The 24,030-nt window shown below is 37.6% G+C and overlaps 3 protein-coding genes across 3 annotated transcripts in view; all 3 read left to right on the top strand.

Annotated features, from left to right (window-relative positions):
- LOC106317910 (putative RING-H2 finger protein ATL69) overlaps window positions 1–2,045 on the top strand; it is an 8,774-nt gene extending 6,729 nt beyond the window's left edge. The window contains exon 2 of the mRNA XM_013755724.1: window positions 1,522–2,045. Coding sequence (XP_013611178.1) covers window positions 1,522–1,967 — 446 coding nt within the window. The 3' untranslated portion in view covers window positions 1,968–2,045. The remainder of the gene's footprint in view (window positions 1–1,521) is intronic.
- Window positions 2,046–5,296: 3,251 nt separating this feature from the next.
- Window positions 5,297–6,109, top strand: LOC106314875 (uncharacterized protein At4g02000-like). Its single transcript, XM_013752683.1, has 2 exons — window positions 5,297–5,393; window positions 5,508–6,109. Exons 1-2 carry the CDS (start codon window positions 5,297–5,299, stop codon window positions 6,107–6,109), a joined length of 699 nt encoding a protein of 232 aa, XP_013608137.1.
- Window positions 6,110–6,491: 382 nt separating this feature from the next.
- On the top strand, window positions 6,492–8,980 carry LOC106314876. The gene is made up of 3 exons (XM_013752684.1): window positions 6,492–6,687; window positions 6,784–8,196; window positions 8,490–8,980. The coding sequence occupies exons 1-3, from the start codon at window positions 6,492–6,494 to the stop codon at window positions 8,978–8,980; spliced, it is 2,100 nt and encodes a 699-aa protein (XP_013608138.1).
- The last annotated feature ends 15,050 nt before the right edge of the window (window positions 8,981–24,030 follow it).

A 24,030-nucleotide genomic window follows, 5' to 3' on the forward strand; every position in this document is an offset into this window, starting at 1 on the left:
ATTAAATTTCATAAAATTTTGATAAAAATAAAAATTATGGTGAATAAATATTTTTTGTTATGATAATAAATTATGCGACGGCTCAGCCGGTCAATGCAGAATAATAAATAAATTATACGGCGGCTCGGCCGACCAATTAGCAATAAACAAAATATAAGGCGGCTCAGCCCACCAGTTAACAACAAACAGAAAATAAAGGCGGCTCGGCCGTCCAGTTAACAATAAATAGAATATAAGGCGGCTCGGCCGACCAATAAATTAATTAAAATATTAATAAATAATATAGGCGGTATTCCGACCATTATAACATAATATAAATAATAGTACAGGCGGTATACCGACCATTATAGCAGGGTATATATGATACAATAAATTTTACCGAATTGCAGAACGATCGTGCTGATAACGTGTTATAAAAAAGAAATGAAATTTTATTGTATCGCGGGAATTTAAACAAAACAAAATTTTATACCCGTACGAAGAAGATAACACTGGAATAGAGAGAGATTTTATTATAAGGGAGAAGAGATTGTGTTTTTGAGATAGTCTTACAATCGATCGAAATGATCGATTTATATAGAAATGAAAAAGTTGAAGTTACTGTGCATGCATAGTGATAGTGAACTCCACACTTATTATATTTATTCGTTATTCGGTGCTGTCATTTTTGACTTTTGATTAACAGAGCGATAATAATAAGTTCGCTGCCATAATATTATGAAAGCTCTTATGAGTTTGACTTCTCTTCACTTTAATTTGGCCTTCTTTTCTTTTTAGTCAACTCATTTAATTGTTTTTAATTATGAGATAATTTGTAGTACATAAGCGCTAGAGTTGTTTTTCAAACCCTATATATGTATAGTATTCTAAAAAAAACAGTTACAGATATTCAAAACTAAATTTTGAAACCCATATATCATAACATCAAATGAAAATGAGTCACTTTGCTTAGGTCTGAATATATTAGGATCATGCATGCATAATCATTTTTATCTAGTAGCAAAGAACACGTAGTAGTTTCACTTTGAGAGAAAACCGCCGATCGGAGAACAAACAAATTAACCCAGTGCCAATGGCAATATTATAACAATTCATATTAGAGAATATATAGTTAGTTTATTCAGCTGATCTATGTTGGTTTAGTACTTGGTTTACTTTGGTTTATGATCTCACTTGCATTTAAGCACACTTGTGTTCTACATTTCAATCAAATGAAGGAATTAACATGATTCTCTCTACAATCTAATGATTTATTGAATAATTATAGGGAAACCTTCGAAAGCTAGAGGATTCAGATCCATCTAGTAATAAAAGATATGTAAAAATGATGTAGTTACTATTTTCGGGTCTTTGGTTTCCACCAGAAACATTTTCTTACTACTTACATAAACTTTAGCACTGGGGCAGCCGAACATTACTAAAAATTCGGATAATCTTTGATTCTACTTATTTTAAAGAACACAATTTTTTTTTTTTTGTCTTTGATTGCTTTCTTTAATCATTTTTTATATAATTTTTCAGCTATTCCGAGAAAACTCGGTTATGCAATAGCCATCGGTGCAGGGATCCCAGGAACTTTAATCCTCTTCGGTGTTTTTTGTTTCGTTTACAGCAAAATTAACGCCTTCATCAAACGACGCCATCTTATCTCGCATCCAGAGATCAACAACACTCAAGCCCACTCTTCTCAGTCCAGTATCATGATAAAGGGTTTAGATGGGTCTACTATAGATTCATATCCAAAAATAGTGTTAGGTGAAAGCAAAAGGTTACCCAAAATAGATGATGTCACATGTGCCATTTGTCTCTCAGAGTATGAGCCCAAGGAGACACTAAGGACAATACCATTGTGCCAACACTGTTTTCACGCCGACTGCATCGATGAGTGGCTAAAACTAAACGGGACTTGTCCCGTGTGTCGAAACTCTCCCGAGCAGATTTTGCCATCTGAAAACGTTAATTCTTAGTTAGTCACTCTTGTTATTTTTTTTGTGCGTCATTTGTAGTAGTTTATATCCTATACTAATAACTGAAGCAGGGCTTTCCCCCAGAATTCCGCTGTTTACATTATTTTGAAATCATTTTTATACAGTTACAAATCATTTGTTTTTATCGTTAGCTTTTCTTCGTCAACATTTTAGTTATATAGATAATATACATATATTATGTAGGATTACCACATCCAACTAAAGTCATTAGTATTGATTTACGCCTATTACTAAAGAATTCATAAATTCGACAAACGAACAAATTTTATTAGTAAATACAAGATTACAAATTCAATATTCCGAATTCCGAAAAGTTATTAAATAAACAGATATATGCACCATATATTAAAAAGTATGATATAAAAATGCATTTAATGATGCTTTACGAATAGTAGCTTTACTCGCTAATAGAACATCATATATATGCATCATATATTAAAAAAATTACAATATAAAAGATGAATTTAACGATGCTTTCGGAAGAATAGCTTTACTCGCTAATAGAATATTCAATCCGTTATTTTTTCCATGTATTAACATTTCCTTGATGCAAAGTGTATGTTTTACCAGCAACTTTTAGCTACAAGAATTCATAATAAGACCCTTCCAACAGGATTTTGCATTGACTTCAGCTTTCCTGATTGCATAAAAAAACTTGTTTGCCATTAGTTGATATGGTAACCGCTTTCACCCAATATTGTAAAGCGATTCACTAATTATTCTTATTTGATTTCTCTTCCATGGTTGTGTCCAAAGACTAGAAACACCACACAACAATTAGTCAACGGAGAATTAGTGCCAAAATCCACTGGTAGTGGCAATGACCCTTTAACATGATTTGGTAAAGACAACATAAGAGAGAAACTAGTATCAATATTTTCTTGCAAACCCAGTGGTTGTTCCATAACCTTCCACTTTCATACATCTCTTCACTATTTATAACCCATAATCTCAAATGGGAAATATCTTCACTACCGTATAAGCCAGTACCGTCTAACAGCACGCACAAGTAGAGCGGTCGAACAGGGCCCCAAAATATAAAAATAAAAAATTTAATTTTTTTTCAAAATATATAAATAAATTATGGTAAAAACTTTAAAATTTTAGATATAATGCTAAATTTAAAATTTATAATTAAAAAAAATCAGACAAAGTTATTAAATTTTAAAATCACTTGATAAAATGTACAATTAATATTTTTTTTAAGAGGGTCTGAAATTAATTTGAGACGGCGCTGGTATAAGCACATACCTTCATTTGATAGATAAACAATGCATCATTATGCAATGGACAACGAAGGTTCTCCAGCGTAACTGATGATGATATATGTTTAAGCTAAAATGTATTCTTGTATTTTAAACATAACTAGGTTAAGACGCGCGGGGTGAGATTAATATTAAAAATTAGCAAAACAATAGTGTAATCTTTATTGTTTCACATAGATTGTATAAAACTGTTATAAGCTTGAGTAAATTCATGACAACTGGAATAACGTTTATTAATTGGTTTTGAGTTAAAGTTTAACAGCCCATAAGATGATTAAATTGTTTCTTCTTGAAGCACGAGCCCAGCTTTTTTCACGTTATAAGACTCAGCAAAATTTAGACATATTAAAAGGCACATTCTAACTTGTTTAGCCTAAAAGCCTACATGTGGTCAAAAACAAATCCAATGTTTTGAAATTCGACCGGGATCCACAGTTGAACCGGTAAATTCAGCGATCTAATATGTGTTTTGGTTTGGATTTTCTAAAAACTATAATCCGACAAATCCTTTAAAAAACTGTTAAACCCCGGAACCCGACTATCGGTTGGACCACTGGTTGATCTAATAGGTAACTTTTACTTATTTTTTCTTAGATTTTTTAATTACATTATTAAATTATGTTTTGTATTCTAAATATGAAGTTAGATTTCATTTTTTATTATTGTCTTCCTCTGCTGTTGATTCTATGTCCCTTCAACTTTTCTTTTTTGCTTATCGTAAATTTCACTTATGATATGACCTTTATAATTTTGATTTTATTTGTGATTTTTAGTCTTTTTGATAAAATTTTTACTATGCCAACCGAAATGAACGATACAAAGAACAAAAATAAATTGATGTCATTTGGTATTAGTGTATTTTTTATCGACAATCTATTACGATTAAATATTTTACTTTTGGCTTACTTTAGATTTAAAGTTTAATTTATTATTCACATTAGACATTTAAATATTTATAGATTTTAAGTTTTGATATTTTTTTACTATATATCATAACTCCTAAATTGTTATATTGTTAAATAGTCTAAATTATTTTTATATTTGTAACCGAAATGAAAATAAAAATAAATAAAATTAAATTGAAGTATTTTCTACATATATTGAAAACATAACTTGTTTTTTAATAGCTAATACATTATTATATAACAAATTTGTTTTTTGAAATATTTATTTGTTTATTTATTAACTCATGATTTGGCCGCGGTTGACCACAATATCCGATGACCTGGAAAGTTGTCCAGTTCAGTGTCCGATCGGGTTTAAAAACACTGGACAAAACCATTCTCTTATACATAGAAAACGTTTCTATTTAGTCTCGACCTAAATTAACTCAACAATGCAATATTTATATAACTACATTCACTAATTTGGAAATATTTAGATCTTGGTATTGTCACGCAAGGATTCACGTGATTGAGTATTAAATTAAATCTTCATAGACTAAAGATATTAGGAAACTAATAAAGTGTCTTAGAAGTTTTTCGTAGTTCAAAATGATTTGAATTCCCAATGACATGATTGACACAATCGCCAAGTATTTAAGGAAACAATCACATTCTCTTATTGAAAAATAGGAAACACGTATCAATCTTTTTGAATGACATATCAAATTTATTCACAAAGAGTTTGACATGGAGTTTAAAACACGTAATATTTGATATCTTCTGGTATGTACTTTTTATTACCTATAGATTAATATCCACACTTTTATATCACACAAAAGAATTCCAAAAAAAAAATCCCTCTAAAAATTATAAAAAAGCCAAATACTTTTCCACCGGTAGAGACTTTGTCTCAACCTATTAGGAAGGAAATAACTTACGGAGGGATCTTTGCCTTGCCGCGAAACAGAATTTTTTGGAAATTTTCCAAATATTCGCTCAAGATATTACGGGAATATCGCCAAATATCTACTTTTCCCTCAAATCTTCAAAGGAAAAAAATGTTTTTGTAGGGTTTCCTCTTCAGCCGCCTTACACAAATCGCTATCTAGCAACGAGAAAGAAACCCCTTTGGTTTGAAAGTTCCTTGTTTCTGTTACTGATGGACGAAGGACTAGCTAAAGTGATGCAAGCAATGTCCATTGAGGAGGATTTACCGGTGACGCTGACGGAGGATGAAGATTTCAGTGCTGCAGTTCGTAATGGAAGTAGCTTGATAGGCAGACTCTTGAACCCTGAATGCCAAAATATGCAACGGATGCTACGCACGATGCCTAAGATCTGAAAAGTCTATGAGCGAGTCCGAGGAATAGCCCTATCGAAGGAAAGCTTTCAGTTCATCATCGATCTTGAAACAGACCTCCAAACGGTGATGAAACATGGCTTTCGGACCTTTGATGACTGGGGGATGGTTATGGATCGCTGGATGGAGTTCCCTCCATCAGACTTCTTAAAGAAAGCATCAGTGTGGATTCGTCTACATAAGCTACCGGTGAACTATCTTACACTAAAAACCATTAGGGCTGTCTCAAACCCAATTGGTCATGTGAAAGATATCGAGTTTGACCCGGAGAAACCTCATCTCCAAGAGTACATTAGAGTGAGGATCATTTTGGATCTCCAACAGCCTGTGCGAGACACAAAGCTATTGAATCTACCTAATGGAGGGAGTACTACGGTAGACGTGGAGTATGAAAGGGTTCGAAAGAAATGTTTTCACTGTCTCAGACTGTCACATGAGAAACAGAGGTGTCCTCTTTATCAAGGTCTCAAGAACAAAAGTGGGAATGCAGGTGACAAAGGGAAAGGAATTGCAATAACCCCCCTGGTGCACCGTCAACACCACCCTGAGTTGGTGGGCACGCTAATGCCACTCTTGTCTACACCAACAGCCCCTCCTGGCTTTGCACCGTGATCTGTAGTAGCTCCGGAGGTGTTTGAGGAGATGCAAATGTATATGAACTGCACTGATCCTGAAGAACGTCGGTTAAGAGAATATAAGATGAAAAAGGCTCTACAAGATCTGTCATCTAATCCTGGCGCACAAAGCTCCTACTTGCGTCTGGAAGATCAGCCTATAATCTCTGGTGTCCAAAATAAAAACGTGGGAAGGGTGTTTGATTTCCGCACGGCTGAAGCTGAAGCTGTAGGTCATCAAAATATAGGAGAAGGGTCTAACATATCTCCATTATCCACCCATGAACGTGAGATTAACATAAATCCACACGCAGATGGAGTTCGAGCTGAGACCCATCTAAATTAGAATCCTTTCATGATGACTGAGACAGCCCGCGACAATGGAGAAGCTCCAGAAAGATATTGAAGGAGCTGGCGAGTTCGTGCCTTCTAAATCAGGTGCTGCTTTCTCCATAGGACATGACAATCACTCTGCCTCAGGTACTAGTGGTGGAAGCAACGCATCTAAGCGCAGAGGTACTTCCTGGAAAAGGTTTAAACAAACCCCTTCAGGAGCTCGTAAAGAGACTCAGTCAGGTCTTAGAGGAGAATAATGTTAAGAGAAAGGCGAGAGAGGAGATGGAGGTTTCCTCAAAGATGTCGAAACAAGCTGAAGGTTTGATGGTTCACCAGAAACCATCCAATCCTCAATGACGACGCTCAGTTGGAACTGTCGGGGTTTGAGGAGCGTCCTGACAGTTCGACGTCTGGAGGAGATGTGTCGTGAGCATCTCCCTGACTTCCTGTTTCTCCTAGAGACTAAAAACTCTAGTGATCACATCGAAGGTTTCAAAAGATCGTTGGGTTACGATCACAGTTTTTTGGTGAACCCAGTGGGTCTTAGCGGTTGTTTGGTTCTGTTCTGGCGAAATTCACACGAAGTAGAAATTTTATCATCGAGTGATAGAATCATTGACGCCAGAGTAAAGCAACGATACTTGGTTTATTTTATCTCCTTTGTATATGGAGACCCTGTTCGTCATAAACGTCAGATAGTCTGGGACAATCTTAAGACTATTGGCTTGAACATGAATGCTGGTTGGTGCTTAGTTGGTGATTTCAATGAGTTGATGAACTCTTCTGAAAAGAGTGGAGGTCCAGCTCATGAGGAATCCTCTTTTTACCCGTTCCGGAATATGGCAAGTGGCTGTCGTATCAAGGAAATCCCAAGCTCTGGAGACAAGTTTTCTTGGGTCGGAGTCAGAGAAGTAGTAAACAGTGGGGTGAAAGAGAACGTATGGGTCCAATACAGGCTTGACAGAACTTTTGGAAATGCGGAATGGTTTCGTTTATTCCCTCGCTCACACACACACTATCTGGAAAGGCTCGGATCTGATCATAGACCTATACTGACAAAAATAATAGGAGCTGGCACAAAACATGTTGGTCGCTTCATGTACGATAAACGATGGAGTAACAACCCTGAGGTTGAGGAGATAGTACGACAAAGCTGGAACACATCCCATAATGGCAGCATCAACACAGTCTCAGACCGCATTGCTTCATGCCGCAAGGCTCTCTCCAAATGGAAACGTAATGAGGCTAGTAACTCCAAGAAGATGATCATGAGGTTTAGAGTGGAACTTGAGGAAGAAGAGAAAAAGACCTCTCCTACTATGCACAAGATCGTGTACCTGAAATTGGAACTAGCGAAGTTGTTTCAGGAGGAAGAAGAATATTGGAAGCTCAAAAGCAAAAATAACTGGCTGCAAGCGGGAGACAAGAACACAAAAATCTTCCATGGTTGGGCGAGAACTAGAAAGATGAAGAACTTCATCACAAGCCTCACTGATCCTGGTGGTATTGAACATACTTCAGAGGAGGCTAAAGGAGAGATTGCTATACAATATTTCACAGAACTTTTCTCCACCTCTCAGCCTACTGATGCAACAGAGCTTCTGCAAGATTTCGCTCCAAAGGTGACAGAACAAATGAACTTAAAGTTGACAAAACATGTCACTGATGCAGAGATAAAGAGAGCTGTGAAAGCAATCAAAAGTGATAGCTCTCGTGGAGTAGATGGCATAACGGGGCATTTCTTTCAAAGTAATACAAACACTCCTTACGTACACAAACGAGTGCAAAACACAAACACTCTCATCTTCACAATTTTTTTTATTTTCTCCTTCAATGGCCTCTTCTTCTCATAACAATTATGTGGAAGTCGTTGATTTTGATCAATATTTTGAAGACGATGTTGATCAATATTTTGAGCAAACATTCAAAGATTTAGCCATTAATTATGGTGATCAAGAAGTCAAAAAAAAAAAGAAAAAACGAGTTCATATCGAAAGAAATTGTGAAGAAGTTGATAAACGTTTATGAGATGAGTATTTCAGACCTAAGGCCGATCAGCTTGTGTGCAGTATCGTATAAGATCATATCTAACATCTTATGTGCAAGGTTAAAAGGGATTTTGCCTTTTCTGGTGTCGCCGACACAAGGTGTATTTTTAGCCGAAAGATTAATATCAGATAACCTGCTGATAGCGCATGAAATGATACATGGACTCAAAACCAACCCAAACTGCAAAGGGGACTTCATTGCTATCAAAACCGACATGTCAAAAGCTTATGACAGAGTTGAATGGAGTTTCCTTGAGGTGCTGTTTCAGAGAATGGAGTTTGCGGAGAGATGGATCCAGTGGATCATGCTTTGCATTCGATCGGTTTCTTATACCGTGCTCTTCAATGGCCAAACGTATGGAAGAATTACACCAGAACGTGGCATCCGTCAAGGGGATCCATTGTCCCCTTTCCTATTCATACTATGTGCAGAGGCATTGGTACATGTGATGAACATAGCTGAGCTCCAAGGCAACATCACATGAATGAGACTAACACAAAAATGCCCTTCTATCCAACATTTGCTGTTCGCTGATGATAGTCTCTTCCTTTGCAAAGCAACACTGTCAGACTACTCCAATTTTCTGCACTGCTTAGAGCTATATGGTAAACCGTCAGGCCAAGAAATCAATTTTCTTAAGTCATCGGTGACGTTTGGAGCTGATATCGACCCTGTTATGGAGCGACTAATTGCGGAATTGCTTGAGATAGAGAATGAGGGTGGAGCTGGTACTTATTTGGGTCTCCCAGAATGTTTCAGTGGATCAAAACAGAAGCTTCTAGCCTTCATAGGCGAGAAACTTGGCAAAGGATTTAACGGATGGTATGCCAAAACGCTTTCCCTTGGGGGAAAGGATGTACTCCTTAAGTCTATTGCTATGGCCTTGCCTGTCTATGCCATGTCATGCTTTCGTCTAACGAAACATCATTGTCAAAAGATAATGAGTGCTATGGCTGCGTTTTGGTGGAATGAGTGTAGTGAGAAGAGACATATACACTGGGTAGCTTGGCCAGATTTATGTAAGCCGAAAGAGTTAGAAGGGCTTGGTTTTCGTGACATTGAAGATTTTAATCAAGCCTTGCTGGCCAAGCAAGCTTGGAAACTGCTAAGCGATCCGCAAAGTCTACTAGCACAAGTCTACAAAGGCTGGTACTATGCTAATAAAGAGTTTTTGGAATGTGGCAAAGGGTATAGGCCATCGTATGCTTGGAGGAGTATCATATTTGGTCGAGAACTATTGATTAAGGGGCTCACAAAATCCATTGGGAATGGAAGATCTACGCTGGTGTGGGGAGACAAATGGATCATGGATGGGGTGCCTCCTCGTCCAGTTAACAGACAAACCTTCATAGATATTAATCTAAAGGTGGAAACATTACTGGATGATACAGGGAACTGGAATGTTGAGATGCTGACAGAACTTTTTCCTCCCAATGAAGTGGTCCGTATCAGACAAATGATGCCAGGTGACGTTAATGACGGCTTTCTTTGGGCTTACTCTCAACATGGTGCTTACACAGTCAAAACAAGATACGATTTGATATTGCAAGGAAAAATGGAGTCAGCAGGTCAGATCTCTCCTCAAGAACTCACTCGGATTGCCTTGAAGAAACGTGTTTGGAAAATCCCCACATTACCAAAAATTAGAATGTTCCTATGGAGGGTTATATCAGGAGCGGTGGCTGTTGCTGAGAGGCTAAATTCCAGAGGGCTGGGTGTGGAGCCGGCCTGTAAACTCTGCAATGATGGAGCAGAAACTATAAACCATGTCTTATTCCAATGCACGACGGCTTCTTGAATTTGGGCAGACGTGGGTGTAGCATTGCCTGCAGGCGTTCTACAACATTTCTTGGAAGAGAATGTGGCTTATGTTTTTGATGCAATGCAGGACTTGAGTAAGACAGAGGCTATACGACACTCTATCCCATGGGTGCTATGATTAATCTGGAAAAACAGGAACTCTGTTATCTACGCTCATGTACAAGAATCTTCAGAGAGACTTTTACGAGCCATGTTTGAAGAAGTGGAGTAATGGTTCGAGTTAAACAAGGTACAACCTCCTCGTGCTCATACTAATACGAGATTGGAGAGTGAAGATAAATGGAATCCGCCTGAGAATGGAGTCATAAAGTGTGATATTCATGCAAACTGGAGGAATGCTCATCTTTTCAGTGGTGTTGCTTGGATTGCAAGAGATCAGATAGGTAATGTCTCATACCATGCTCGTGATGCGATAACTCACGCACTTAATCTCTTTGTGGCGGAGCTCTGAAGCGTGATATGGGCTCTTTCTAGCTTGCGGGATCTAGGAGTATCGAGAGGGACAGTTGCTGTGGATTATCATGAGGTAGTAGAAGCTCTGAAGAAGCCTCAACAGTGGCCTAGATACAGAATTTTGTTGGAAAAAATCAGAAATCTCAAGGAAGAGTTTGAAAGTCTGGACTTTGATGAGGAAAAGATTTCGACCAATGGAATCGCTAGAGACATTGCGAAGAGTGTGCTTCGAGATGGACGTTTTCAATCATATTTGGCTTTGGGGGGTCCTTCCTGGCTTCATGATCGAATCGCTAGAGAAACAATCAGAAGCGACATTTGATTCTTATTTAGAATGTTGTCATTGTTTTCTTCTTTATTTTCATTACCTTGACTGTCAAGGTTTGTTCTTTGTTGGGTGCTTCCACCACTTTCGATTATTAATCGATTCAGACGTTAAAAAAAAATGATAAACAAAACGCACAATCAAACTAATCGGTCACAGAATGTGATTCATAGAACGGGTCCATTTATATAAATCATTACTTTTAGCTCATATATTTAACGTTTTACAATACTTAAAGAAAAATCTACGATCACGATCACGAGGAATCCAAGGGGACATGACTTGTGCACGATGTGGAGCACCTGAAGAATCCATAAACCATGTCTTCTTTGAATGTCCACCGGCAATTCAGGTCTGGGCGCTCTCACGGATCCCGTCAAATCCATATATTCTTCCATGTCAATCATTTTTTGCAAATATGGATCATTTATTTTGGAGAGTTTCTCCAGCAATGGAAGATCATCATTTTGCATGGATTCTATGGTATATATGGAAAGGAAGGAACAATAAGGTATTTAGTAATTTGGATATTGATCCCCGAGATACCCTTAAGTTGGCAGAAACAGAGTCGATGCTCTGGGCCGAGGCGCAAATTGCCCATACACAGCGAGCTGCTCAGGCAAGATCGGTAGTGAATGCGACAGTACCAACTATTCCTGGTAGATGGTGTTATACAGATGGATCATGGAAAGAAAATGATAGATACTCGGGACAAGGGTGGTACAGTACTTTGGAAGGTTTTGCTGGTTTGATGGGAGCGAGGAACACTAGAGTGAGTCAATCACCCCTTCATTCAGAAATAGAGGCACTTATTTGGGGGATGGAATGTATGAGAAATTTAAGACATTTTACAGTTACTTTTGCGACAGATTATTCTCAATTGGTGAAGATGGTTTCTGAACCTGAATAATGGCTTATATTTGCAAGTTATCTGGAAGACATCAAGGTCCTACAAAGCAGTTTCCACAGCTCAGAGCTCATCCATATACCAAGGACGCATAATTCAAGGGCGGACAGTCTAGCACGCAGTGCAAGAAAGCAATCATCTTTTGTTGTCCATATAGATGCGGAGCTACCAGTTTGGTTTACATAATCTATATGAGTCTGTTTGTTGCTGACAAAAAAAAAAAAAATTACATTTTACATTGAGGATGATCATCTTCTTCGGCGTAACTCACAATTGGCATACCTTGAAAATGATTAAAACAAAGCCATTATAAAATTGTTCTTACATGTGGTAGATATATTCTTGTGATAAAAAATCGAAAAGGTTATATAAAGAACATGTTGCGAAGAGGAAGTGAACGCGGTTTGATTTCTTAAAACTTTGGAAAGTAAACAGAAGTATTTTGTTTCTTATATTTAAATAGACACATGTTTGATAGTGTTTAAACTACAGTGCAATGATACGGTGTTTAACGGTATATTCATCTGTAGAATCTTTTACATGTCGTTTACATATGTGTTGTATAATCAATCCGTTAAGACAAAGAAAGCTATATAACAAAGTGGACTTTTTAGTTATAATGAAAACGTTAGCGTTAGCATATTAATGTTACAGTCCGTATGTATTACTCTAGGGAAATACAAATTAAACCAAGATTTGTCTGAACTCTTTGTAATGCTGCTAAGTCAGCAATTAGAAGATGTAATAAGTTGACACATAAGCAAGGTTACTTTGTAATTAATACAAAATTAAAATTACAATTTTTTAAAAGATCCTCAAATAATATATAAAAGATGAGAATTACAACTTACAAGACATATATATTACAATAGGAAAGTCCCAACAGAATATTTACATAATATAAGAGAATATATGATTGATTTGATGAGATACGAGTGTATCTCTATACGTCCCTTCGAGATGAACGACCAGAAAAAGTCCTATCTTAAAAGAATGTGTGTTCAGTAAGGAGCGAGCGACCAACTTGGTGAGAGTATCAGTTAATTGGTCCTTTGATGAGACACTACAAAAACTGACTGAACTAATTCTCAGTAGTAGTCTAATACCACATGAAGTTTTTCATGCATGAACAGAGAAGAATAGATTTATTAGAGCACTTCCAACAAAAAGTTCTAAAATAAAATTCTTAGAATAAAAAACAAAAATAGTCAAAAGAGAAGAGAGAGAATAGAAAAGAGTTCTAAGACTTTTAGAATTTTACTCTGAACTCCATGTGATATTTGTAGATTATTGATTGGTTGAATTTGTGTTTTACAATTAATTTTTAACTAGAACTTGAACCGCGCGTCTGCGAGGATATTGGTTCCTAGTTCTTACGTTTTTATAAATTGATATTTATTTTTCATGATTAGTGTTATATATTTTAGATGTGTCGCCATATAACTAATTGTATTCAAAAGATCCGGATTGAATCATGTAATATAGTTATTTATGGTACAAATATTCCGAACCCGTTTCAGATACATTTGTTATTTGCATATTTTTAGGTTCATATGCACCAGCACAATACCAAACCATCTAAACCCAGGAAGACCCAATTGAAAATCTACATAAATTTATAATATCCAAGCGAGGCATAATTTCAAAACCTAAAAAAATATGATACCCAAAAGAAACAATTCGTACCTAAATGGGTACCCGAATGTCCATGCTTAACTGATTTTGTAAACAAATAAAAAACTATTTCTATGTGTTTGGCTAAATTAAGTGAAATAAAAATAATTTTTATTTAGTAAAATAGTTATATGGTATGAAAAATTAAGTGATAATATATGTAATACATTTTTATTATTTTGATTTAAGTTTTTATTTTGTTCACATAAACTATGTCTTTGAATTATGTGGATTGACTACGTAGTTTTTGACCTAAACTAAGATAATAAATAGTAAATTAGACTAAACCGAACTTGTAACCATATGCAAAATCTAATTATTTTATATTTTGATTGTTATAATTGGTACAAAGTTAATATTGATTAACTAATAAATAAAAATCTGTATTATTATTATGGTAATATAATCAATGATGTGATATTGTGATGTATCATTAATATAATATTATTAATAAAGTTGTTAAATTGAATTAAAAATAGAATGATAATTAATGTAATAACTTGTTAAAAAAATATTAGTTCTATTTATACTTTAGTTTTAATAATATAGTTTATGTAATTATAATTTATTAAAATATTAATATTTTTTTGTTTAATAAACTCTTTGGAGTTTTAATGATAATGTTGCTCTTAGGAAGAGATTCTTTAGTGTACTAAAGACAAGGACATCTTCCGTTCATTCTTCGTGGGGCTTTCTTCAGTTTTGTTTGTGGAATAATGTGACATCTTTTCTATACATTGTTAGATGATGACAACCTCCAAACATTTGTCGACGTTTAATTCACTTAATGACGCGTGTCTCACATCTTTTTCAATTTCTCAGATGATGACTTTTCACACTAGCAACTCCTATTGGTGGAACATTTTGGTGAAACAAAATAATATTGAGATTTTGGAATTGACAAGAGAGCAACATCACCCTAATCACTTAAAACAATAAAAAATACAAAAGTCAACTCCCGCTGTTATTTTAAAAATGCTCAATAATAGGATCAATTCGTGATCAGCTGAATTCATGTATGGAGGATACGCTTCGGCGTTTTTATTTCATGCCGAAATACCTACCTAAATCTGATTCGAAAAAACCAAAATTGGATTCCAATTGTTATACAAAAATATCCGAACAGAATTTATAAGTTTAGAACATCTTTAACCCAGGAACCCTTTTTAGGGTGCTTATTTTATTTTATTTTTTATTTTTTATTTTTATTTTGTTTGATTTAAAAAAAAATATATTAAAAAAACGAATCAATCACAGAACACCACGTGTCAGTGGGATCCGTGAACAGTGCAAACAACACAATGACATCGGTGCTTACATAAGCTGCATAGACACCAGTTTTTTCAATTTAGTGGGACCCACTCCACTATTTTATTAATTTTTTTGTAAGCTCCCCCTAAGCACCTTGGGATAAAGATGCTCTTAGTACTTTGAAGTTTTGGTGTAACCCGAATCGAACCAAAATCCGAATTAGGATTCGAAGATATCCAAAATTAGTTAAATATGTTAATATTTTTATATATGGTAAGGTAATTTAGATATTTTATAGTATTCTAAAGATTTTGGTAGTTTGCTTTATTTTTTATTTTGAATAATTTTTAGTTAGTTTTGATAGTTTAACTATTTTTAATTAGATTTGTGAATAATTTATATAATTTGAATTTTTGTCAAATTTTCAGGTTTAAAAATAAAATTTTGGATGATTACAGACATTGGCTACAATCCGATCCGAATCCGGAAGAAACTGAACCAAACCCGACCAAATAATTAGTAAAATTCGAATGAGACTTATGAGCATAATACCGAAAATTCGAAAATCCGAATCAACCAAATGGAAACCGAAGGACCCCCGAACGTCCATGCCTAATAGAGGCTAAAAAGGTTTTAGCCAAGTTATTAGGCTAGAAAGGTTTTAATCAAGGAAAAAATTTGGAAAAATACCTTTAAATAGGATTGTATTGTGAAAACTACACCATTTATTATTCTTTTTGAAATCTTTACTTAATTATCTGTGAAATGAAAAAATTAACCTAATTAGCAATTTTACACTAACTTTAATATTCAGATTGAAATTAATATTTAAACTGGAATTATTGTTTATGAAAAAAAAAGTAGATACATTTCCTAAATGAATGATATTTAATAATAAATAAATTACTTATATCTATCTATCTCTTTCTTTTTCCTTGCCATACAACTGTTCAAGGGAATGTTACATACGGATGTGGTGCATCAGTTGAAAAGAAAATGTAAATTCATATCTCTACTCGCTTAAAGAAAACTCTCAAAGCAGAACGATCTTCCTATTTGTCCGGAACATCCGCCAAAACCTTGTTAGAAAGCAAGAAAAATGGAACCCTCTTCCCAGAAAAAGCAAGCGATGAACAAAAAACAAACATGCTCATCTTTGTGAGATAATAAACTAAGTCCCACGTTGGAAAATTAGGCAAAAAATGTCTAATATATAAAGAGATGTCCAACTCTAATTAGCATGAGACTTTTTGGGAAAGAAACCAAAAGTAAAACCATGCGGGTTTGCCTAAGACCCAAAGTGGACAATATCGTACTAATCGGACAATATAGAGTTGGATTTGGGCTTTAACAATGCCAACAAGTGGTATCAGAGCAATCCAGGTTATGATTGCGGGTGTTAGTGAGATTATGGAGACAACACATGGAAGGGTTGAAGTTGAAAGATCAAAGGGAAACATGACGAGGTGTTGAAGACTTTATGACTGGTTTCCGCTGCAATCACAAGGTTATTGTGATGTTCGAAGTTTCTTGATACTCAAGGCTGCTAAGGTTATGGAATCTAGATTTTGGGAGAACACATGGAAGTAGAGCGGTTTCAACAATAGAGAAGTCTAGATTTTTTGCTGTGAAATCAGGTTGTATCTTGGCTTGTTCTAGTTGTTGAAAGTTTATTCAGTTCAGTGTTCAAGATTGAGTTGATAAAACAACTTGACTTGTAGATCCATGACTAAGGGACGCCTTAGAAAAAGGATATGTGTGTAGAAAGTTGTTTCGACGTTTTGTTAAAAATCTCACTATGGAGGTGAAACATGGAGTCTGCGTGAGGCAAAGCAGACATGAACTTATGAGAAGTTCATATACGATCAAGTCTGATAATGTCTTCAATGAGGGTTTAAGTGTCAGGGATAAGGATCAGAGTTTCAAGAGCTAAAGAAAAACACAAAGGTTGTGTGAAGTTCTGTAATAAGAGATGCTTGGACTAAGGGTGTGTCGAAAGTCTATCTAGCAAGGATGATGGCTTGATGGCGGGTTCTGTTAAGTTATAACAGCGGTACACATAGGAGTTTAGGCAGATCTAACACAGAAGAGTGTGGTTAAACAAGAAGAGCTGAATGGAAATTTGTATCGAAATTCTTCCCAACAAGACTGGTTAGGAGGAGTGTTCCATCATGGATGATGGCGGTACAAGATGAATTCAGACTGTGGTTGTTTAACCATAAAGCAAGATTTTTGAAACACAAAAGGGAAGCTAAGAGAAACGAAATCGAGCAGTACTGTTTAACACTGTTAATAAAGTTCTGTTTAACAAGAAGCATGGATCATGGTTTGTGTCGAAAGTCTATCTAGCATGTTTGGTAGCTTGATGGCGTGTCCAGTTAACGTTAATGGTGGTACAAAAGGAGTCCGAGGCTGTGGTGTTTAAACAGAAAAGTTTTTTGAATCAGAAGATTATTTCAAGGGTTGAAACGTGTATGATCGAGGGAGGTAATTGCATTTGGTTAAAGGAAATTAGGATGCAGAGGGAAGATGAGTTCAATCAACAACAGATTCATGATGGTCATGGAGGAGGCTGTGTGATTGATTGGCTTACAGTAGAATCTGTGTAGCTTCGGGCGTGAGGGAAACATGATTATATTTGTACTTAGTTTAAAGTGCAAAAGCGTATATAGGTAAAGGGACTTACCTAAAGATGAAGGAGTAGGCTAAGCTCTGGTAGTCAATGTTTAAGGTAACCGTGAAGAATCAGAATTCATGGAGTATTGATTCTGGTTCCAGGTGGAGCTCGTCTTGGAAATCTGAAACGGTTTCAAGTTTCTCTGAAAGAAAAAAAAGAGACAAGACATGAAGATGAAGATGTCAATAAATTCAAGCATAATCAGGTTGCAACATGAGTGAGAGGGAAAGCTTTCAGGTTAAATGCTTGGTAAGGATAGAGACATCGCGTTAAGAGGCAAAAAGGTAAAGAGGTTACCTGAAGTTGCAGGAAGCAAGAGAGAAGGTTGGTCTTTCGTCATGAGTAGCTGGAAAGGAACATGGAATCAAGTGTTAGATTCCACAAGGAGCTACTGTGTGAAGAAATATGTTGAAATCCAAGCGGTGATTTCAGTGTCTCGGATAAGTCTGAAAATAACAAAGGCTAGAAGGATGGTTCAAGTTTGTGGTCTTACCATGAATCATTATGGGAGCAGAAGTACTTCGACTGATCACCGAAGAAACTGCGGAGTAGAAATCAAAAGTGATGATTTCACATAGCCTAGAGAAATCAGAAGAGACAGAATAAATGGAGTAGTTCCGGGATTTATTGAAGATGTTACTATTTAATGGAATCAAAAAATGATTCCTGTTCTAGGCGGAGTTCCATGTCCAGGTGGAGCTGAAGAATGGTAAGATAAGGTGGAGCTGCTGTGGGAAAAGAAACCAAGTTAAGTTCTCAACAAAAATCAGAGGCGCAAAGGAGTTGTGTAAGAGTTACCACAAGAGAAGTGCCATTGAAGGAGAACATATAAGGCTTTAGTAAAGCTGGCAAAGAGTTCAGCCTAACTGGAGGAGATTACATATGGAAACGTCTTAAAAAGTGGAGGTGGCGAAGGCTTTTGCCAGACAAGCTGTATAGAGAAGACAAGCTAGCTCTGTCTACAACTTTATCAAGAGAGATGAGTCGGACGCTGGAGGCTCTTGAGCATTGATATCACATGATCAACGATGAAATGAAATCGAGCGTTCCCATCAATGGTGATAACTTGAGAGAGAGTCAAGAATCTCTATGAGTTTTTGAGCTCAAGAAGAAAACAGAATCAGAGCGGTTTGACGAGAAATCTGCAAGAAGACCGTATCCTATGAGTTAGGAATGAGAGGTGTGTGGCAGAGATCAAGTCAGAAGATCCTGGAAGTCAGTTGTGGAACACGAGATGAATATGATCCTTAGTTTGAGGGGAAGAATGTGAGATAACAAACTAAGTTCCACATTGGAGAATTATACAAAGAGTGTCTAATATATAAAGAGATGTCCAACTCTAATTAGTAGGAGGCCTTTTGGGAATAAAACCAAAAGTAAAACCATGCGGGCTTGCCTAAGGCCCAAAGTGAACAATATCGTACTAATCGGACAATATAGAGTTGGACTTGGGCTTTAACAATGCCAACAATCTTTATATTTTTACCGAAAAAACAAACAAACATGCTCATCACAAGTTTAACCAAAATATCGAATAAAAGAAACAAGTCTTTGAGATCGCAAGGGAAGGTTCACCATCAGCAGCTGCCTTGACTTTGGTCCAAAAGCATGAGGAATCTTCGAAAGAGAAAGAAAAAGCAAAAATTGATCAAGCAAATAATTCAGTAGAAAGTAATTAGCCTCCCTCAGTTCATGGTGTCACATTATTTAGGAATGGTTAAAATTCTACGGAGAAAGATGCCAACAAAAAATCTTATATATATAACTGATTTCACTTGAAAACAATTTTCAAATAATTCAAAAGTTACATAATTATAAATTTAAGTATGCTTAATCATTATTAGTTTTATCTCAAATAAATTAATATAATAAGAATCTTAATGATGTCAGATTTTATTTCTATTTATTAATTGTGGGTCAAATTAATATAATAAGAATCTTAAGAATCTTAATAAGTTAGTTTTCAAATTTATTCAAAGACATTGTATTCTCCAAATTTCAAAACCTAAATTTGCAAAATATCCCTTTAATCAAGTTATTTGAAACATTATATTTTAATGTTCTCTCTCTAAAAACTTTTCTCCACCTTCTCTTTAACCTAGTTTCAGCTTCAGCCAGCCTCGCTCCTCCCTGCTCCGGCGGCGGTGGTCCTTCTAGATCGTCGTCGGAGGCTCGTGTCTTCTCTTTCTATTTTGCTTCATCGGCTTTTTCCTTTTCCCTTCGGTCTTGCCAAAGCCCTAGATCTGCCCCCTCCGCCTCAGACTTCTCATCTATTCGCGATAGATCCGGTGGTTTGTCTCTCGCGGTAATCGATCTGGTGTGACGGCGACAATTGGTGCAAGTGACTGTCGGTGGAATCGGCTAAGTGGGTGGTTGGTGAAGTATGTATCTTTGCTGGAGCTCCTGCAATAGATCTGTTGGTACCGAGGCGGTGTTGTAGAGGTTAGCGCTAGGACCAGATCCTCTCTCCCGCTTTCAGGTCGCTGGATTTGCTTTCAGCTTTTTCCTGGATCTAGGGTTCCGACCATGAGAGCGACGACGCGTGGAGTTTAGATGAGACTTTCTACCCCGCGGTTCTTCATTGTCACGCTTCCTGGGTGGCTCGAGTGAGGTTTGTGTCTCTTGGCTGGGTTTTTTATGTCTGGGTTTTTGGATCCGTCCAGAGCCTCTCTGCTTTTGGGAAATCCTGTTCCTGGTTCTCAGTTTTGGGTGCGTGTGAGGTGCTTCTTCTTCCGGTGTTGTCGTCCGAGCTTGGAGGTTCCTGTGGCAGCGCGTAACAAGTCACGAGACAGCATCCACGTCTCGTTGGTGGTCTCTGTCCTCCGGAGTCGAGCTCTTGACTGTGGCAACATGTAAGTCTCTCTCTTTCCTGCAATAAAGGCGTCATCTTTTTGGAGTTGTAGCTTCTGTGAAAGCGGTATGGTCTATAGAGTGTGGATATGAGGTAGTTTGGCACTCGGTTCTCTTACTAGTTTGAAGGTTGCTTTTTCCGGAGGAGGTGTGCCCGATATGTCTCACTGATCTTTTTGTTTGGTGGGTTAAACGGGTGTATACGGTCTTGGGTTTGGAGGGTTGGAGGCAGCAATCTCTAGTTCACCGTCCCGAATGACGGCACCGCCTATCTGTGGACTCCTCCTCGTGAGTATGATATCTCTTCAAGTTTTAATGTTTCTGATTTATCTCCTTTTTGCGCAGATGATCCGGATTTGTGGTCAAATCCTTTTGAAGAGGGAGGGAATGATAGAACCCAGGACGTGGAGCAGACTCAGCATAGTGACTAAGACGATCAGATCAGTCCAGCTGAGGTTCAGCCATTCAGCCGTACCAGATCAACGGACAGAGCCGTGTACCGGATCGACCCGCGTGCACCCGGACGTGACCTAAGGATGGATCCACGACCTGATGACCGAATCAGCCGAACCACAGGCGTTCTTCCCCGACCCATTCGCCATTCTAGAGCCAACAGTCAAGCCAGAACCCATGATCATCGAGAAGAATCAGATTCCGGACTTAGCCTGTCTTTCCTGGCCCGTTTGGGACGTACCGCACGCCCGGATCAGGCTGATCACGACATTTCCAACCACTTTGATGATTTCATGATGATCGATGCTTCCAACTACTCCAAAGGAAGGATACTTAAGCTCTCTGAAGATTTGGGTCGAGCTATCTCTTCATCCGTTCATGGATCATCGACGATCAACCATGCGGGCAGCCTTACGTCCGTCCTGCTCCTTACCGCGGACGACCTGATCACCACAGAATGAACCTGGACATCTTTATGAATCTGGACCAGTCAACATAAGAATCCGCACCTTGACCAGTCTTAGTCAAATTTCGAAATTCTATGTCTTGTTTTCATTCATTTCTATTTTCCATGTTGTCTTTTCCCACAAATGTCTTTATGTTTCTTTGACTCAAAAACCTTATAAGTATGTGATGATCCCCTTAATAAAAAAAGGAAATCGATTTTCCTTTGCTTATTTTTGAGTCTTCTCTCATTGTTCTTTACTTAGAACATTCTTACTTCTCTTGGTGAGGTCATCTCCAAGCGAACCACTTCGTTGTGTTAGACCGGTGCGTCACATCCGGCAACCTTCGAATCACTGGTAGTATCTTTGGGCTATTCCGCAACCCTTAGTGTCACCCCTCGATCCATCAGTTCTCAATCCCCTCGGATCTGAGTTCATATCAACCATACCGAAAGAGTGATGCATATTTTGGTTCTATCAAGTGTTATCAGAGCCACTCTCTCGGTAACTCCTTTTTTTTTATCCATTTCATCTCATCTTCCATATTATTCATCTAAATTTCTTATCTATCTATCTTGAACCCGGGCCCCTCATTACCCCCATAAAAAAAAGATCTATATAAAAAAAAGAGGAAAAGTATAAAAAAAAAAAAAGATATTCCAAAGTTTGTTTTTGTTTGTGGTGTGGTGGTGGAAGAGAAAGCCTGCTGGCCGAAGAGAAATCCGGCCTTTGAGGTGGTTAAGGCCGGTTCCCCTCTAATTCTCTTATCTTTCTCTGTTGATCTTTTGTGGTTCACTTGGATTTGCTCATTGGGTGATCTAGTTTGCTCTCTTAGAACTTTGGGCGGAACTCTCTTGTGTGATTAAAATTGAGTGAAACACATGTGTGGGTGAGGATAAACACCTGAGTGTGTGAGGGTTTTAATATAACTTTACCTTGTTTAAGTTTTCAGGTAACCATGGATAGTGAAGAAGAAAGAAACCGACCCGGAAATTCACATGCCGGATTATTTAACTTGCAAATGCGTGCTCTCAATGATTTTATGTCTAACTTGTTGAATATAGGTTTGGAGGCGATCCATCAGAGGCTAGATGAACTTCAGGGCCGTCCAACTCAGTCACGAACCAGAACCAGACGTGACCATCCAAGGAGGAACAGCTGGTCCAACCTAGAAATCCGAGAAGAGTCTTATGATGATGATCAATCCATCAACCGTCCAAGGAGAGTTCCTAGGCATCAAAACCGAGGTGATGTCAATCCTTTTGGTAGAAATGAAAGAACCAATGATGGTTGGGTGGTTTGAAATTGAAAAATCCAAATTTTGATGGCAGAAATGATCCGGATGCTTTTCTTGAATGGGAAAGAAAAATTGAACTTGTGTTTGATTGTCAAAATTTTTCTGATATTAAAAAGGTTAGACTTGCTGCTGCTGAGTTTACTGGCTATGCTATTAACTGGTATGATCGAGTTGTGACTAGCAGGAGGAGAGCAGGTGAGGCGCCAGTTGATACATGGGATGAGCTTTCCATGCTGATGCGGAGACGCTTTGTTCCCGACCACTATCACCGAGATCTACACCATAAACTCAGGCGTTTGCTTCAAGGTTCTAATTCAGTTGAGGACTATCACCAGGAGATGGAGACCCCTTAGACGCCAACATGGCCAGATTTCTTACCGGGCTCAACCGGGACATACAAGACCGCATGGAGCTGGAAGACGGAGAAGATGCTACACAAGGCCGTGCTGATCGAGCAACAAGTCAAGAGAAAGGGTCTCACTAAACCGACCTTTGCTTCTAAACCGACCTTTGCTTCTAAACCGACCTTTGCTTCGAAGCCAAACTATCAAGGCAAGGGTAAGTTTTCTTCCACAACAAATACAGCTTTTAAGACTAATGTCCCTGCTCGTGTTGATAGACAAAAGAAAGAAGAGGCTACCAAACGAACCAGAGACATCCAATGCTTTAGGTGTCATGGCCTTGGCCACTATGCCAACCGATGTCCAAACCAAAAGGTGATGGTGCTCTTGGAGAATGGAGAAGTCGAATCTGAAGAAGACAAGGAGGATCTCGGACCAGTGTATGATGATGATGATGAGGAAGAAGCACTTGACTTCCCGGTTCATCCCTTCTTGTTACTAGGAAGGTCTTGGACGACACCACTGATCCCATCTTTGATGAGGAGGTCGATGGAGTGATCGATGAGTTTTGCTCGACCTTTGTGGAGAGTTCTGATCCGATCTATGATGAGGATGTGCCTTGAGTGTTCAACCAAAATCCAATGACAAAGAACAAAGGGAGAATCTCTTTCACTCTAGATGTCTCATTTCTGATAAAGTTTGTTCTTTAATTATTGATGGAGGTAGTTGCACTAATGTGGCTAGTGACACCCTTGTAAAGAAACTTGGGCTTGTTACTCGGCATCTTTCTCGTCCTTTCAGGTTGTAGTGGCTCAATGAGGCCGGAGAACAGTATGTGAAGGAGCAAGTCACGGTTCCACTCTCCATTGGCCGATATGAGGATGAGGTTGTGTGCAATGTGCTTCCCATGGATGCTTGCCATGTTCTCTTGGGCCGGCCTTGGCAATTTGACAAGAAGGAAGTGCATGATGGTTTCACAAACCGACACTCATTTGATCATAAGGGAAAGAAGATCACCTTGGTGCCTTTGTCGCCTTCG

Source organism: Brassica oleracea, chromosome C9 (genome assembly GCF_000695525.1).
Source record: "Brassica oleracea var. oleracea cultivar TO1000 chromosome C9, BOL, whole genome shotgun sequence".
In the NCBI taxonomy this organism is placed as follows: Eukaryota; Viridiplantae; Streptophyta; class Magnoliopsida; order Brassicales; family Brassicaceae; genus Brassica; species Brassica oleracea.